The sequence below is a fragment of the Leishmania panamensis genome (genome assembly GCF_000755165.1).
Source record: "Leishmania panamensis strain MHOM/PA/94/PSC-1 chromosome 26 sequence".
In the NCBI taxonomy this organism is placed as follows: domain Eukaryota; phylum Euglenozoa; class Kinetoplastea; order Trypanosomatida; family Trypanosomatidae; genus Leishmania; species Leishmania panamensis.
In genome coordinates, this window is record NC_025872.1 from 833,215 (window position 1) to 850,521 (window position 17,307).

Consider the following 17,307-nt stretch of genomic DNA (forward strand, 5'->3'; position numbering starts at 1 on the left):
GAGCGCGCAACCACCCTTACACCCGCTCGCATTCGTTTATTTTGACCTACACATTACCCACGTTAGCCACCACCACCACCATACAATAGCTTGGTAGAGTTTATTGCCACCAGTGACGTCGTTGTTGCTATGCGCATGCTTGAGCAATAGGCGAGACGTTTCATCTTCTCTTTCTCTCTCCTTTATTCTGGTGCCTGGGGTTTCTGCGCTTCGTCTCCGGCGCGGACAGTCGTCACGTGAAACAAGAAAACCACCAACCGTGCGCACGTGAGAAGCAAACACACCCACACCCACACATACACCCACACCCACATCCGCATACATACTTACCCCCAATTCCGTTACCCAAATCCTTCCTCTTCCCGAATCCTTTCCCTCATACCCACACTCTCGCTTATTTGCTGCTCCTTGCATTCCTTGTAGGGGTTTTGGAGCGGTACAACAAACAGAGTCATTCCCTCTTACTCATCCATAGACTGCACAGTCACACACACACACACACAACCGCTCACACATCCCAACAGACGCCTCCATACACGCACGCCATATTGGATTTCACTTTCTCCCCCTTTTCTCTTGTGTGCTTACTCGAGTATCATCTGCCACTCCTCGCCCCGACCGCTCTCGCTAGGGCAGAACATCCTTTGAGAATGCCCCGAAGCTCTGCCGTCGCCACAACACCGGCAAGGCGAGCAGGTGGAGACTCTAGCTCATTACCAGCACGACGTCCCTCTCGCACCAGTGGAAAAGCTGATCCGCGCACCCCCGTTTCAGATGCGGTTTTCCACTCGGAGACGTTGCTGGAAGAAGCCCCCCATGCCGGCCGTGAGGCGGAATACGAGTCGGTCGTCGCCTACGTCTCACGGCGGCTGTTACACGAGACGAACACCTCCCTCTTCGTGTGCGGCGGTTGTGGGTGCGGCAAAACTTCGACTGTGAAGCGTGCGCTGCGTGCCATGTCGACACGTGTGTTGCCGTGTGATGCCAAAGCACGCAGTCTCGTCAAGCACAGCACCCTCGAAGAGCGCGGCTGGAGAACTTGTGTAGCGAACGGTGATGATGCAGCTTCTGCCACGGTCAAAGCACCTTGCAGTGCTCGAAAAGCACTACTAACCGCACTTACCACAACACCACGCTCGTCTCAGCAGCTGCCGGCCGAGGAAGACAGCAGCTCCAGTGACGCCAACGGACTCACACCGTCGTCCTCGACTTCCCTGGTTGCTGCACTGTCGCGGACCACGTCGCCAGACACGTCGCTCACCTCCGCATCGTCATTGACCGCGGTCACTGCGATCAGGGATGCCCACGTGACCTTGTCTTCACCCGAATCGGGCCGGCCAAGTCGCTCCAGTATCGACTCCACTGCCACTGTTTTGGCAGCTGCCAGTCCGGTGCGTAGTGTCAAGCGCGGTCGCGCCGCGGATGAGTGGGAGAGGGACAACAGGCGCTCAGCGGAACTGGGCAGGAACGCCACAGTACTCTTCACGCGGAACGCAAATGCGCGGCGGCGGACCCAGGAGCTGGAGCAGGAGGCGGTATCGCACGCCCAACCAGAGCCGTTCAGCCTTGGCTACTTCAGCATGCGCTACCCCGAGGTGTTTTCGGCTGACAGAAGTGGTGCGGCGGCACCGTCCTCTGCAGCCGCCGCTTCGCCGTCCCACCCCCTTTTTGGACACTACGTGAACTGCGCCGATGTGAGCGGTCCACTTTTGATAGAGGCGCTGTGCGACAGCATCCGGGCAACATGCACGCGAAACGACAGTGCCACGCAGCTGCTGCTCCAGTGGCTTGCGTCCATGGGCAAGACAGCATCGAACCGGAGCCACGCCATTCATTACGCAGGCGCTGGGTCACCCATCGCTTCCACCCCTGCACTTTCGGTGCGGTGTGCGAGACTGCCAGCGCTGCACGTCGTTGCGCTCGACGAGGTGGAGTACCTGCGTAGCGGCGGTGCCAAAACACTCACCCAGCTGGCAGAGCTCGCCTTTCAGCACCCTGCACAGCTGGCGCTGATCTTCATTTCAAACCAGCGCACCTTCGTGCACGTGCCTCAAATGATGTTGGAGCCGTTGCTATTCCAACCGTACAGCGAGGCACGGCTGAGAGAGATTGGCGCCAGTGCCGCCAATGCCGAGCTGCAGCGGTGCGAGCAGCTCGCCGGCGCAGACAGCTGCACGTCGCGATCCACTGGAGTGAAGAGCACTAGAGGAAGCGCAAAGGTGCGTAAGACCGTAGCGCACTCATTAGCAACTGGTCACATGCACCAGCGCGCCTCCGATGTGGACATCAAACCGCGCCTGTACGATTACATCGCGCGCAAAGCGCTCCTTGAGTTTTCTGGCGATGTCCGGCAGGTTATCGCCATGTGCCACCGTGTTGTCTCGGTTGCCTGGCAGGAGGTGGCTGAGGCGAAGCTCGAGACTACCGCTGCTGCTGACACGGCGACGCCCACGCCCACGGCGATGGCACGCGGCAACCGAAGCACTGTGGTCGTAGGGAGTGCGCCGATGGCCGACTTATCCTCGAAGTTGGAGGCTGCTGTTGAGGCGTACAGCGTCGGTAAATCTGCAGCCGCGGCAACACGAGCGACAACTGCACTCTCAAGCACCTCGCGGTCTTCGTCCGGTGCTGCTGCCGTCAACGGCGTTTCCTCGACCCGGTTCAGTGGCGCCGGGGGTGCACCCTCTGCGTTGCTTACCGCTGAAGCACCGCCTGCTCCAGCACACTCGTCGTCGACGTCGTCCTCCGGTGTCATGACGCTGGCTAAGAGCCTCCGTGTTCTACAAACCAATCAAGTTGAAAGCGACATCGACAAACACATTGGCGCCCTACCAGAGCAGACACTTTACGTCCTCAGCTGCATTGTTGTCCTCACTTTGCGCAAGCAGGAGGCGCGCACCTACGCGTCGACGAGTATTAGTGGCCGCATCGGCACAGCTCGCACGCCAGGAGCGGGTCTCACGACGGCTCAGCGCGCGGTACCGACGTTGTCACTGAAGATGCACGAGGTGCACCAGCTGTACACACGACTCATGGCAAAGCTGCACTTCCCCGCAATGCGGGCTGACGGCTTTCCTGTGCAGGTGGAGTGCCTCGCCGACTTTGGCGTGCTGACGCGGCCACAGCTGCGCGGCACCGATCGTGTCTTTTCACTGAACGGGACCTGGACGTTGCCGGCGATGCAAGCAGCACTTGTGAAGCGTGGCGAGGCGATCAAGCAGGACCGCATGGCGGCTGGCGCGGGGGCGATGATGGAGAACCGCTTCGAAGAGGTGCTGCGCGAGCTGGCGGGCCTGGTCAAGTAGCTTGGTGCGCGACTGGGACGCTTTCACGGTTGTCCGTCCGGGACAGGTGTCGATGAGAGCCAAGACATACATAGTGAGTGAGGGGCGGAGCGGAAAGCAGGAAACCGCGAAACGAACAAGGAAAGAGGCATGAAGGCTCACGTCCCTGGCTATGTGCGTCTGGGTGCGTGTGCCTTCATGTCTCTTTTCGCTTCCGATCTTATATACTTACAGCGACTTGGCTCTCCCCCTTTTCTGCACTCTTCTTCCTCGCACCTCCTGGGCTCTATAGAGCTAGCACATGTATGCACATTCACTCTCCACGCACCCACATGCAAATGCCTCTCTCGTCTCTCTGAGTGTGTGCGTGTGTGGCTGCTGTTGGTGTCCAACACCCCCCCGTCCTGCCCTCTCTCGCCCCCTTCAGCTTTCTATCTGGAGGGAGCGAGTGTGGCGCTAGAAGAAATATGCACATTTGTTCCCTTCTTTATCATGTCTCCAGAGTGCCAACCAACTGCCTTCTCCTTCGCCATGACACCGACACCGCTCCTCTCTCCTCACTTGCTAACTTCTTCTTCGCCATCACGCAAACACCCACTGGCCCATTGTTTCGCCTCTCTTTGGCAATCTTTTCACCTCGGTACAGCTCCTTTCCGTCGTCGACGCCTCTCCCTCTTCAAATATGCCACGTGAGATCAAGACCCTGAAGGAGTTCCTCGCCGTCTGCTCCCGCAAGGATGCGCGGTGTGTGAAGGTGAAGCGCAACCCGAGCGCCACCAAGTTCAAGGTCCGGTGCAGCCGCTACCTCTACACACTAGTCGTGAACGACAAGAAGAAGGCTGACAAGATCGAGCGCTCCATCCACCCATCTGTAAAGAAGATCGCCGTGACGGCGCGCTCGCACGCCAAGACAAACGCTGGCACCAAGCAGTAATAGAGAATGCAACCTATCCGCGTAGTCGTGTCAATCGCCACTCTTCTTCTCCTCCTCTCCCCATGTCACTACATTTTCTCTCTTCCAAAGCGGCTGAAAAGGGTCCGTGAGTAGGGAACGCGGGGGGATGCGAGTTCGAGCGCGAGGCGAGAGTACCCAGGGAGAGGATAAGAGTTAGGCAAACTGATGTGGCGTATCTCTCGAATATGCGCGGCTGCCTCCTATAGGGTATTCATGTGCTGGTGTACGTGATGAGAGGCGGGGCGCGGCACTTCTCGGAAAGCTTAAGCTCGTCTTCGTTTCACTTCTTTCTATTTTGCTTTGTTTTCTAACCCAAAGACACTCAAACAATTCTGTCACGCACCATTGAAGTACGGGAGCACATGTGTGAGCGTATGTATGCGGGGAAGAGAGGGTGTGCGCATGGCAGAAGGCATGACTGTATCATACCAGCTCTCTCTCCCTCTGCGTCTCTCTCTCTTTCTTTCGCCCACATCGAACCTCACTTCTGGTAAGCATTCGGCCGCTTCTTCCGGTCGTGCCGCTGCTGCGGAGGCGGGAGGTGGTAGCAAACAGCCTCGTTCTCCCCATTCCCTTCCTCGCTCGTCTGATGCAGGGGGGGGGTGGAGTAGTGGGGGAGGCTCCATGCCGGTGCCGGGCCGCTGCAAATACTCTAAGACGCGAAGTCTCAGCTGACTGCCTCACTTTACTTCTCACGCTGGACTTCTCTCTTTATCCCCTCACTTGCCCACCCTCCTCACAGACGCACCCCCACCCCCCACCTCTTCTTTCTCCCTTTGCGCCTCTGTAGTGGAAGCGATTTCGGCGAGTACAGCCTTCCCTTTACCCACATTGGGGGCAGACGTTGCGAGAGGGAGGAAGCATAGGCAGGAGCGACGTACAGCCGAAAAGGGAGTCTTGATTAACTTGCCTGTCACACCTCGCTGCTGCTGCTGCTTCATCCGTCGTTGTGACTACCCCTTCCTTATCTCATTCTTACCTTTCTGTCAACAGCGGCAGTTGCGAAAAGCCTGTCGAGGAGTCTCCATGAACTCGAACGAAACGGCAGTTACTGACGCTGATGCGCCGTCATCGAGCACGCTTTCGCAGGCTGGTACAGCGCCACTCCCCAGGATCACCACCGCTGACCTCAGCGAGCACCCTGCGCTGGTGACTGCGCACGGTGAAGCCCACGTGCACGACCTTCTCCGACACTTGCCAGGCCATCGCATACTTGTCACTGGCGGTTGTGGCTTTATCGGTAGCGCCTTCATCCGCCATCTGCTTGTCTACGCTCCCGCAACGGTGCACGTCTTCAACCTGGACACGCTCGAGTACTGCGCGGGCGTTGACGCGGTCCTTGGAGCTCTCTCTGCAACCGGAGATGACGATCGCGCAACCTTGGGCGGTGACACGTCAGCGTCAGAGGATCAGAGCACTACTGTCGCCTCCTGCCCCTCGTCCAATGCCGGTTCACTGGTATCCCGTTACCATTTTATCCCCGGCTCTATCCTGGATGCGACTCTCGTGCTGGACGCGCTGCGCACCTATCGTATTGACGTCATTGTTCACATGGCTGCACAGACGCACGTTGAAAACAGCTTCTCCAAGAGCCTCCTTTTCACGATGGTGAACGTTGTGGGCACGCACACGCTACTCGAATGCGCGCGGGAGTACGGCCAGCTGACTCGCTTCTTACATATTAGCACGGACGAGGTGTACGGTGAAACCCCAACGACAGTGCGACCAGCCGACGAGACATCGACGGTGCTGCGCCCAACGAATCCATACGCAGCGACAAAGGCCGCAGCGGAGCACCTTGTCTCCGCCTATCATCACTCGTTCAGGCTTCCTGTGCTCATCTCGCGCAGCAACAATGTGTTCGGGCCCGGACAGTATCCTGAGAAGGTGATTCCACGCTTCATCACATGTGCGCTACGTCAGGAGCGGCTGCCGATCCAGGGAGATGGTCACCATCAGCGCAGCTTTCTCTACATTGAGGACGTGGTCAGAGCACTGTCAACCATCCTCGTGCGCGGCACTGTCGGTGAGGTCTACAACATCGCTGGTGAGGAGGAGTTGTCCGTGCACGAGGTGGCACAGCGAGTTGTCGCATGTATCACCGGTGCTGACCACGACAAAGTGCGCGCCGCCTCTCGTGCGGAGTTCGATGCCTCCTATGTGCGCTACGTAGCGGATCGCGCCTACAATGATGCGCGATACTGCAGCGACAAAGAGAAGCTGGCGGCTCTGGGTTGGACGCAGCAGGTCTCGTTCGGAGAGGGGCTGCACCGCACTGTCAGCTGGTATCGTGGTCATCCTTTGGAGGCTGGTGGGTACTGGAAAGGTGGGAGTGGGGGCTGGTGCCACAGCCTCTTGTAGCGGCTGCCCGTCTTGTTGATTGGAAGAGGGTCGACGATTCCTTCCCCTGTGTGTTACCTTCAACGAAAACTCCCTTCCTCCTCCCCCTTTGCAGGCTTGAGCAGTCGTGGAAAGCGCGCCTCATGGCGTGCGAAGGAGGGCGACAGCCGTAGAGGTGAAGGGGGTGGGGTGGGGTGGGGCAGGGGCCATGACACCCACACGCCCGCCCTAGGCCAAGAGGCAACGCTTGGTCTTTGTGTCCGCTGCGCTTTCTCTTCTCTTCGGTATAAAGGGGCTCATTTCTCGGGGCAGTCGCGTACACAGCAAAGACAGCAAAGTATACAACAGAGATGTGAGGGAAGTGCAGAAGAAGGCACTCAGTACCCCCTCCGCTGCCCGTCTCTCCGTCTTGTTTGGTTGTACAGGCTATACACGCTCAGACCGCATGCGCCCCAGTGTAGCAATCATGTCTCTCCATCCTCGTGCTCCCCTCCCCCCTCTCTCTCTCTCGCTCTGAGTCTCTCACAAAAATTTGCATTTTGGCTGAGCGTATGGTGTAACGTCACTTTTGTAGTTGCGTGCTTTGTGCCGTGCCTGTGTTTAGCGTCAACGAAGTAACCGCACTCCGTCTTCTTGCTCCTTGGGTGTCAAGGCTGCGCGACTGGTATTTCCACCGCCACCACGGACATCACGCACGTCAGCGGGTATACTTGCACGCACGCTTAAAGAGGAGGGCAGAGAGGTAGACGCCAGCACAAGAGCGAAGGGTGAGTCACTTTAAGCGAAGGAAACAGAGCCTGCCATGCGCAACGCAGCGGCAGAGACGCTCTTGAGCACCGTCAGTGCCACCGGGATGGCCCTGACGGAGGACGGCTTTGCGGAGCACATGGACAGCGTCGACCCGCTTCGTGAGCACCGCAGCTCGTATCACATTCCTAAGATGCGCGATGGCACCGCCTTCTCCTACTGTGCCGGGAACGCCATGGGGCTGCAGCACATCCATGTGGAGGCCTCCGTCGAGGTCTTCCTCAAAAAGTGGCGCGAGCAGGCGGTGGGTGGGCCCTGCATGCAGCCCACGCCATGGCCCGAGATTGGTCAAATGTGCGTCAAGGACATGGCTGCCATCGTCGGTGCCAAGGACACGGAGGTGGCCATCATGAACACCCTCACAGTGAACCTACATCTTCTCCTGACCGCCTTCTACCGCACGCAGGGTAGCAAGAGGAAGCTCATGATTGCACCTCATAGTTTTCCGAGAGACGGCTACTGCCTCCTCTCGCTACTCGAGACGCGCGGACTGAACCCCGGCGAGGACGTTATCAAGATCACGGCACCAGGCACTAGGGACTGGAGCGATCCCGCTACCGTCATCCCGACGGAGGCGTTCCTCTCCGTGATAGAGAAGCGCGGTGACGAAACGGCCGTGCTCGTTGTGTCAGCCGTGCAATACCTCACCGGCCAGTGGTTCGACATCCCCGCCATCGTGAAGGCGGCGCGCGCCAAGAAGATCATCGTCGGCGTTGACTGTTCCCACGCCGTAGGCAACGTGCCGCTGCACCTTCATGACTGGGACGTCGATTTTGCATACTGGTGCACATGCAAGTACCTGAACAGTGGCCCTGGCAGCCTCAGCGGTCTTTTCGTCCACAACAAGCACGCGTCTTGCACCATCCCGCTCGAGTGCCTGAACGGATTGTGGGGCAGTGACATCAAGAGTTGCTTCTCAGAGCACCGCAGATTTGAGCCGGCGCCAGGTGCCTCGCCGCTGCAGATTAACACTCCATCAGCGGCATGCCACGTGATTCTGGCGCCGTCACTGAAGCTGATGGCATCGGTTGGGATGGAGGCGATCCGGCAGAAGTCGTTGCTGCTTACAGCCTACCTGGAGCTGCTTGTGAGCGAACTCATACCTCCGGGCTGCATCGATGTTGTGACACCAGCAAACCCGAACCAGCGCGGCGCCCAGCTCTCGCTCCGCATTCTTCCAAATAAACTGAAGTTATGCCAAGAGGCTGTGTCAGAGTATGAGTGTGGCGCCGGTGGGGCTGCCGAGACGGACGACACCGCCCTGCTGCAGCGTCAGCTGCTCGACAAAGGTGTCATAATTGACATGTGTTCCCCAGACATGGTCTCCATAGCACCGGCGCCCATGTACAACAGCTTTGCCGACGTCCTTCGTGTCGTGCGCACTCTTGCTTCCCTCTTCTAGTCAAACGTGTGTTGTCCAAAGTGCGTGATGAAGAAGTAAATAACAAAAGGCCGCCAATGCGGATGCATCGTGCAAACTGCACTCGTGAGAGCATACGAGAGGGAGAGTAAGGGAAGTAATTGAGTGGATGGTAGAGGAGGGGGTGAAGGAGAGTGATCAGAGAGGACCACTGTTTCACTGTTCTTCTCGCTGTTCTCTCTCTGTGCGTGTGCCTCTTGGACGCCCCCCCTCTTAGCCTCCCTCCCTCCCTCCCTCCCCCTCTTCCTCGATTTTATCTATGTTGTTTCGTTTCCTCTTGCTTCCCCTCGATACTGGTAACTCTGCTCTCCTTCTGTACCTCAAGGAATCGTACGTGACGCTCGTGTGCTGGTATGTGTACGTAGCTGGGGGCAGTCAGTGCAGTTGTACGTGTGCCTGTGTGTGTCTCTCTCTCTCTCTGTGTGTGGGGAATCAGTGACGGACATACAATTCCGAATTCATTCCACTGCACGACAACGCTTCCCTGCTTTCTCCCCCTCCTCCCATGTGGTCAGCACCGTTCACAAGCTCACGTCAGTGCTTGCGCACGTGTGCCTCCCCCTTTTTCGCTATCGATTTTCCTTCCTTTTTTTTCGGGGGTTGTCTCTCTGTTTGCACGTGTGTGTGTGTGTGTGTGTGTGTGTGTGTGTGTGCGTACATTCGTAATAATTTATGTATGCGTGGTCCCAGAGGTCCATGCAAGACCCCGCAATCCAACGCACATCGCACCCATTTCACTTTTCTACTCCCTTTTCTACTCGGAGAGTGTGTGAAAGGGGGAGGTGGCGGTGGCGGTGGTGGTGGTGGGAGACAAATTGCACGTACGTTAGCAGTGCGGCTGCCTTTCATCGCAACGGGTCTCTTGTTGCCAGGAGGAGAGTGTGTGCACCAGACTGTCTGCAGCTGTGCTCTTTCTCTCAGTGTGTCTGTCTCTCCCCCATCAGAGACCGAGCGCTCTGAAGAAGTGCGGCAGTTCCAGTCGTGAATAAACCCGCGCTCGCAACAAAATTGCACGTTTTCCCGCGCGACTTTGCAGGGGGGGGGGCGGAGGGGCAGAAAGGCAGAGGGCAGGAAACTGCTTTCTCTGTTACGTCCTCAGCACCCCCATCACAGTCAGATCTCTCTGTCTCGCTCTCGCTCTCTCTCGATGCCACCTTTCCTTCTATAACTCCTCTCTCTTCGCCTTGCAGCCCTCACAGAGACTCTCTCCTTTCTCTTCTCCAACCCCCACTGCTGCCGCTGCAGTTCGTTTTGTTTTGCTCTTGCAGTTGCCCCTCGTCCGTGTTTCTGCCTCGTTGCTTACTCACTACCACACTTTGTTGTCTGCAGGCAATAGCATAGGTTGTGCGCCAAGCTCGAACACTGTGTCCATGGCGGACTACACCTTTGACTCCGCCATCCGCCGTGCCGACGGCGTCGGCACCACGGCCACTCTAGATGACTCGAGTCTCCTCCGCTCGTTGATCAAGTCTGCCAAGAGCGCACACAGTACTCTCGGTCGTGCACTGGACAACAACCTGTCGCACCAGCGCTTTGGCGGAGCGGAGATGGAGCCGAGCGCGCTGACGATGAACTGGCGTGAGCGAAAGCGCCAGATGCGGCTGCAGCACGAGATGCAAGTCGTGTGCGACGACATCCACCTGCGCGCAACGGGGACGCGCAGGGATCAGCGTGATGGTGTTCCAGGGGCGTCAGTGAGAGGTACAGCACCGCGTCCACTAGCTGCCTTCACCTTCTCAGCGACAGGCATGGTCATGGGCTGCACCGCTGACAAGTCGCAGCTTTTCATCCCGGCACTGCCGACGATGGCGCCATCTATGACGGCCGCCGCCGACGATGGCACGGAGGTCCTTGGCGGCACGAGGATTGGTGGTGACGGCCGCGGCTACGTCACTCTTATTGGTGCAGTTCCGACTTACAATACAACTCGGCTTATTGAAGACAACTACGAACTTATCAGCAGCTTTCGCGCCTACCGCACAGACGCACTAAGGGCGGAGCAGCAGACCGCTCTCCGCGACGTTTCAGCACCCCACCCAGACCTTCTGCTACAGTTAGCTCCGTTGGTTCAACCGGTGCAAAGCGACGAGGCAGCTCAGCAGCATCTGCTCGTCGACCAAGAAACGCTCCCGTATCACCTCTGCCAGCGCTACAGACAAGCCCGTGCGTCACATTCAATGTCGGCGGCGCATGTAAATGAGGCTGCAGTGGCAGTAGATGGAGGCGAGGAGGCGGCGCCGCACAGCCCTAAGTCTCCACCGCAGGTGGACGGCACCGCGGCGGTGGCCACCGCCGCCAAGGGCACGTGGCCCTTCACCTGCCAAGGTCGTCCGGCTATAACGGGCGCGCAACACAGTGGAACCGTCGGTAGTGCTGGTGGGAAGGGTGGCAACGAGCTCCATCGCCGGCGCCTCATCGGTCATCGCCAGCCGTGCCTCGGCCAGTACCACGTGCGCTACACCGTCGTCGAGCCGCGTGTCGTCGGCGGCTACGTGGCGCCACAGGCTCCCGTGAGGAATACTCAGCAGCACGACGAGGCAAACCCGCGACAAGACGCAGAGGATAGCGGCTCTATCTTTGGCCAGACGCAGCGAGAGGACTGCCGCTTAACTGTGAACCTGCACGGGTCGTACTCCACGGGCGCCGACGCTACCCCACACCGTGGCGGCAGCACGCACGGCCAGAATATCAAGGGCAGCTCCATGTTCGTCTCAGAGTCGCCGCGGCAGATAGGGCACGGCACAGCCGCCCCTGATGTCTTCTACTGGCCATATCCCGATGTGCGCTCCACTACGAAGCGAGTGCCTTGCCTTGTGCAGCTTGACAACCCTACCACGCAGCGCCGCAGGGAGCCGCTTGTTTCAGGAGTGCCAGGCTCGGTGTATGAAGTGTGCGGCGATATCGCGGCGAACCAGACACGGACAGTGGCGATGGATCGGACGACTGGACGTAGCTCACACTGGTACGGTCGAGCGCCTCCTAACGCCCGCGGCGAACCGCTGGACGTGGATGAGGCGCTACGCGCGACACGACCGAAGGAACGGGCGGTAACGCTTCTGCCCCGCACGCATGCGAGAGACCCGAGCGCGGATTCGGCGCGTACGCTGGCCGTGGTTGATACAAGCGTCTCTGTCGAGCGCAATTTAGCCTATCCGCAGCCCTTCATCGGTGGCCTAACGCAGCTGGCGCACATCCGCGATTTTGGTAAGGTCCTCGGCCGAGCCAAGCGGGAAGAGCGGGCGATGCGCAACATGGGCGGCGGTGCCGGCAATGACGTGCTACCTGGAGAAACCGAGGAGTGCGAGTGGACGCAGAGGCGTAGTCGCGCCATCGTGATTCACCCCCGCGCGCCTGGTCACCAGCCATTGCACGCGCCGAACGCCACAGAGCTCGGCGACGTACCCTCGCTGGCTCTCACGAAGCCGCGTTCGGGGTGCACGACTGACCTCGGCAAGGGTCAGGCCAGGCCGATGCACCTCTTGCCAATGCACGACCTCACGTACAGCGCGGAGCCAGGCTATGTGCTGACTGGGCCACGCGCGAAGGGCACGCCGTCGATCGGCCGCACTGTGTCACGCCAGCAGGCACGCTCGCGCACCGCAGAGGAGGGCTGTGGCGCCTTGGTGATGTACAATCCAACAGACTACCTGACCCCGCGTGTCAAGTCGGTGCCGGACTTCGAGAAGCAGATCACCAAGGCGCACGAGTTCCGCGGTCACCGGGTCCAGTCGGAGCGGTATCTGCAGCTCTTCCCTTCTGCACCTGGGCCTGGCCACTACACGGTCAACTACTCTCAGGTCGAGTAGCGCGAGAAGCTGAGGAGAGGAGGAGAGAGAACAAGGCGCATGGCAGGCACCCGTGTTTCTCCATGTATGTGTATGCGGGTGGATGTGCATATGCACAAACCGTAGATGAACGTGAGCGTTCACCTCTACCCCCACCCACACCCACCCGGGAGGAGAGAGATCGTCCCAGTGCCGTCTCTCGCATTTTCTGTTCTGTGGTGTCGTGTCCGCTGACGCGCTTTATTTCTCCTCAAAGACCGAAAGCCCTACTGTCGCTCTCTCGCTCGCTTTCTCATCCATCCCCCAACTTCACTCATGTAAACCTGCACTTCTTCTTCTCTCACCTTCGGTCACGGATTAGCGCGTATGTCCGCGCCTCACTCAACTCCGCTACCCCTCTCCTGCCCCTCTACTCACGAGCGTGCGTGTTCTTGTAGGTGTCACTTTTGCCTGTCTGCGTGTGTGTCTGTGCCCGCATGCGCCTCTCCCTTTATCTTCACCATTTTCGTGAATGAACAGGCGACATCGTCTCTTGTCTCTTTTATTTTGTTCATCAGCCTCATGTATATCTGGGGTAGGCGGTGCATCGAATGATGCGCATATCTGTGCTTGCGTCTGCTGCGCCCAGCACGTGGTGGCCGACTCCGCCGCCCGCCCCTCTCTCTTCCCCCCCCCCCCCCACACACACAGTAACTTCATGTACAGTACACACTCGCTTTGTCTTTCTCTTGTTGGTGTCGTCGTCGTCGGGAACGTCGTTGTTACGCCTCCCCCTTTTATGTCTCTTTAGTGTGTGCGTGCTGCTGGTTTGCTGCGTGGGCGTCTGTGTGTGCGTGTGGGTGTGTGGGTGTCCGTGTCCGCGTGCGCCAGTGGGCTACAGTGCTTGGGGTGCACTGAGATCAACTCTGTCATGTGCGTGCGCCAAAGTGCAATACGGCATCATTGAGCTCGCTCAGAAACGATGCGAAGTGCGCTATAGAGAAAGACGAGATATTGGCGTCGTCACGGCCACTGCTTCGATGGTGAGCCGGCGACTGATGGTGCCTGAATGGCAGCGGTGAAGGAAAAAGAGCTGCCACACCACGACCAAAGAGTGGGCCTCATCGCCATTTCAGCTTAGTTGCGCCCTTCCCCCTCCCTCTGTCCTCTATGCATACACACACACACACACACGGACAGAGAGTCATTGCGTGGGGTGCTGTGGTGCAGTGGTGAGCAACGCTAGCGGTGCTTAACTTCGGTCCATGAAGAGTAAGCATCCTTCCCGGCCTCTTCCTCCCTCTTACTTGCCCCCTTTCTCCTCTGTCTCTTGTCTTCCTTCTCCTTCCACACATATTGGTGAACATCAGGTCCGTTGTACAAGGCGACCTGCCAAACACCTGGGCGGCGCTATTCCTCCGCCGTCTCTTTAGTTTCGCTTTTCGCGCGCGCGCGTTTGTGTTTTTTGTGTGCTTGTTTGTGCCCACTTTTGACTTTGGCCACCCTCTTACCTTCCTCGGCGTGCCTCTCTCCATCCCCCCTATACTCTACGCCAGCCCAGGGTACCGCCCGCTCGCTTCTTTGCCGATTTATTTCGTTCGTTGCGTTTCTAACAGAAGAGTTGTAGTTTCTGACAGAAGCCATGCTCCGTGGCAATCCGTCGCAGGCTGTTGACGGCCGTCGCTACCTTAGCGCCGCCGCTGCGGTGCCGAGTGGCGAGTTATCGCCTGCCTCGCCGTCGAGCGCCGGCGCCGGCGACTCCTCCTCGCCCCCCATTTTGACGGAGGCCAAGGAGCGGACACCAGGCGGCAAGAGGCCTGCCGAAACCCGTAGCGGCATTCTCGGGTGCGTGAGGCAGCGCATATTTTCTGAAATGCTTGACCCCGTTGCGGGTGACTACAACATACTGGTGTGCGACAACAAAGCGGCCGAGATCCTGAGCACATGCGTGCGCATGCACGACTTGATGGACCACGGTGTGACTCTTGTCGAGGATCTCGGCTTGCCACGACAATCAGTGCTCAGCAGCGCCGCCATCTACTTTATCGAACCCACCGAGGAGTCCGTGCGTCAGGTGATGAATGACTGGCAGACGAAGGACATGTACCGCGAGGCGCACGTCTTCTTCACCTCGCCTTCGTCGGAGAAAAACATTCAGCTTTTGGCATCGGAGCCGCGCCTTGTTCAGGCAATCAAGACGTTGAAGGACATGCTTCTTGACTTTGTGGTCCCGGAAAGCTTGCTCTTCTGCTTCGGCATGCACGACGACATCCAGAGGCTCTTCCCACCCGACGTGGCGTTCTCCGGTGGGCACGAGAACATCCTCGGCGAGATCGCCACACGACTGGTGTCCGTCTTCTTCACCATTGGTGCCGGTGTGCCAACAGTGCAGTACCAGGGCAGCAGCCGACTCGCGCATCAAGTAGCGCGCATCTTCGCTGATCAGGCCGCCCAAGCATTGCGCACTAACCCGACCACGTTCCGGATGTCCAGCAATGCAACGGCAGCCAGCGGTGACGCAGCAGAGTCACCGCTGCTCATCATTGTAGACCGCTCCTTCGATGCGATAGAGCCGGTGATACATGAGCGCACGTATCAGTGCCTGCTGAACGACCTCATGCTTCTCGAGAACAGCATTTACGAGCACACCTTTGAGGATCGCTCCGGCCAGGAGAGCACGCGCAGCTGTCCGATAGACGAACATGACCCGTACTGGTGCCAGTACCGCCACAGGTTCTTTGCTCTCTGCCTCGCCGAGTTCCCGAAGAAGCTAGAGGACTTGATGGCTGCCAACCCGACCCTTGTGGCGGGAATGAAAAAGCTGAAAGGCAACTACGGGACTGGAAACCGACTTGCTGACATGGGCAGCGCCATTCGTTTCCTGCCGGAGTTTCAGGAGCGGCAGGCGAAGCTCTCCCTTCACATCGACATGTGCTCGAAAATCATGGACCGCTACAGGCAGCAGAGGCTGGCAGAGGTGTGCGAGATGGAGCAGGATGTTGCCACTGGGCGACGTCCGTTCAAGGAGCTCTATGACAGCGTCCGCCGCATGGCAGCAGACGTCTCTCTGCCGCTTGACGTGCGCACGCGTCTCCTCCTGCTGCTGATCGCTGGCACAAACACGCACGAGTTCTCCGAGGCGAGGAAACTCATGTTACTACAGGAGACCGGGCTCAGCAGCCAGACTGACCGCTGCAACTCCTTTTCCATGTTCATCTCGCGAATAGGCCAGCTGCCGCAAGACGCGGCAAGGCAGAGCATTGTCAGTGAGGCGAGCAACGGCCGCGGCGGCAGCGGTAACGGCGGAACTGGCAATAACCTACTCGGCACCCTCATGCGCCGCTCTCTGCGCACGAACCCCACGAGTCTCCAGCACGCGAATGGGTTGACAGACGGCAGCGCACAGGGAAGCCCGACTCGCCAGAACGACAGCAACACGAACAACCCAGAGGCGGACCCATACCGAAATCAGGCGTACTTAGTCCTCAATGCCGCTGCGAAACACACACTCAGCACGTTAGACTTTCCCGTCTTCAACGCTGGTGCCGGTGGCGGGGGTGGTGGCAGCCTTCGTGGGGCACTACAGCAGCGACGTACGCTTCGGGCTGTTGGCAGCGGCAACGCGGGGGTCAACTTCGGCGGCCCTGCCGGCGGAGACACCAACCTGACGCTCGATCTGGGCCACGAGGGGCAGTTTGCGCTAAAGACACGACGTCGCATTGTGCTGTTCGTGCTGGGAGGCGTGACCTACGGCGAAGTGCGTGCCGCTTACGAGATCTCGCAGACCGCGCATGTGGAGGTGTTTGTGGGCGGCACGTCAGTACTAATCCCCGACAGGTTCATCTCTAGTCTGGACTCCCTACGCTGAAGAACGGCGGTACACGATTAAGTCCCGTTTTCCTTTCCTTGAGTTCTGTCGAGGGGAAAGCGGAGGGAGGGTAAGGTGACTGACTTGTGCACGCACACACGACACTCGGTGTGCACTCGACCTTCACAGCTGCCCGCTGTGAAGCGTTTGCATCTCCCCTCTCCCCTCCACACACTCCTGTGCTAATGATGTGAGTTTCCTTTTCCTTTATGCCATGTGAGAATGCTTGCTTGACCTACTGGTGCTATCTGTGAGGTTGTGTGGGTTGATACGTGTATGGCGTGCTTTTCGCTCTCTGCGCACACACGAACAATCAATCTTAGCGACTCGCGCGTCTCCTTCGGTGTTTGTGGCATGACGGTCAGGTGCCGGGATGCCAACGCGCGCGCGTGTATGTGTGTCTATCTTGTTCTCAACTCCGTTTCACGCACTCGAGCCTTTTTTCTTGGCCATTTTTTCTGCCTTCCTCGCTCGGGGGAGTGTCGGCTGTTGTATCGCACTCCCCTCTTTTCGTTTGCTCCACTTTTTGTTTTCTCGCTCCTCTGGTGCTCCCGAGTTTCTGAGTGCGCGTGCGCAACGCTGGTGTCTGCAGGTGAGTGGGAGGCACACATGTTTCATGGAAACGACTTCATCCACACTGCAGCAGCAGTCGGGCATGGGGACAAGAGAACTGCGCGCATTAGGTTGACACACAGGCGTGATACACTACGCTGCTGATGAGTCCGTCTGCTTGAGAAGTTTCTCTTGGGATGAATACGACGATGCGGATTGGGGCGTGGGGGTGAGGGAACACCACTGGAAAAGAAGGGGGGATGGGGATCATTTTGTGCGGTGGTGCGGCACATCACATTTCCCCCTCGTGTCCCGTT

At 58.6% G+C, this 17,307-nt stretch overlaps 6 protein-coding genes across 6 annotated transcripts; all 6 read left to right on the plus strand.

Moving 5' to 3' along the window:
• Nucleotides 1–650: 650 nt before the first annotated feature.
• On the plus strand, nucleotides 651–3,305 carry LPMP_262170 (hypothetical protein; the record flags this gene model as incomplete). Its single annotated transcript, XM_010701735.1, has 1 exon — nucleotides 651–3,305. One exon carries the CDS (start codon nucleotides 651–653, stop codon nucleotides 3,303–3,305), a length of 2,655 nt encoding a protein of 884 aa, XP_010700037.1.
• A 661-nt stretch (nucleotides 3,306–3,966) lies between these two features.
• Nucleotides 3,967–4,218, plus strand: LPMP_262180 (ribosomal protein L38, putative; the record flags this gene model as incomplete). Its single annotated transcript, XM_010701736.1, has 1 exon — nucleotides 3,967–4,218. The coding sequence occupies one exon, from the start codon at nucleotides 3,967–3,969 to the stop codon at nucleotides 4,216–4,218; it is 252 nt and encodes an 83-aa protein (XP_010700038.1).
• A 1,047-nt stretch (nucleotides 4,219–5,265) lies between these two features.
• Nucleotides 5,266–6,600, plus strand: LPMP_262190 (GDP-mannose 4,6 dehydratase, putative; the record flags this gene model as incomplete). The annotated part of the gene is made up of 1 exon (XM_010701737.1): nucleotides 5,266–6,600. One exon carries the CDS (start codon nucleotides 5,266–5,268, stop codon nucleotides 6,598–6,600), a length of 1,335 nt encoding a protein of 444 aa, XP_010700039.1.
• A 781-nt stretch (nucleotides 6,601–7,381) lies between these two features.
• LPMP_262200 (kynureninase, putative) lies at nucleotides 7,382–8,788 on the plus strand (the record flags this gene model as incomplete). Its single annotated transcript, XM_010701738.1, has 1 exon — nucleotides 7,382–8,788. One exon carries the CDS (start codon nucleotides 7,382–7,384, stop codon nucleotides 8,786–8,788), a length of 1,407 nt encoding a protein of 468 aa, XP_010700040.1.
• A 1,388-nt stretch (nucleotides 8,789–10,176) lies between these two features.
• LPMP_262210 (hypothetical protein) lies at nucleotides 10,177–12,612 on the plus strand (the record flags this gene model as incomplete). Its single annotated transcript, XM_010701739.1, has 1 exon — nucleotides 10,177–12,612. The coding sequence occupies one exon, from the start codon at nucleotides 10,177–10,179 to the stop codon at nucleotides 12,610–12,612; it is 2,436 nt and encodes an 811-aa protein (XP_010700041.1).
• A 1,831-nt stretch (nucleotides 12,613–14,443) lies between these two features.
• On the plus strand, nucleotides 14,444–16,438 carry LPMP_262220 (Sec1/Munc18 related protein, putative; the record flags this gene model as incomplete). The annotated part of the gene is made up of 1 exon (XM_010701740.1): nucleotides 14,444–16,438. The coding sequence occupies one exon, from the start codon at nucleotides 14,444–14,446 to the stop codon at nucleotides 16,436–16,438; it is 1,995 nt and encodes a 664-aa protein (XP_010700042.1).
• Nucleotides 16,439–17,307: the final 869 nt, after the last annotated feature.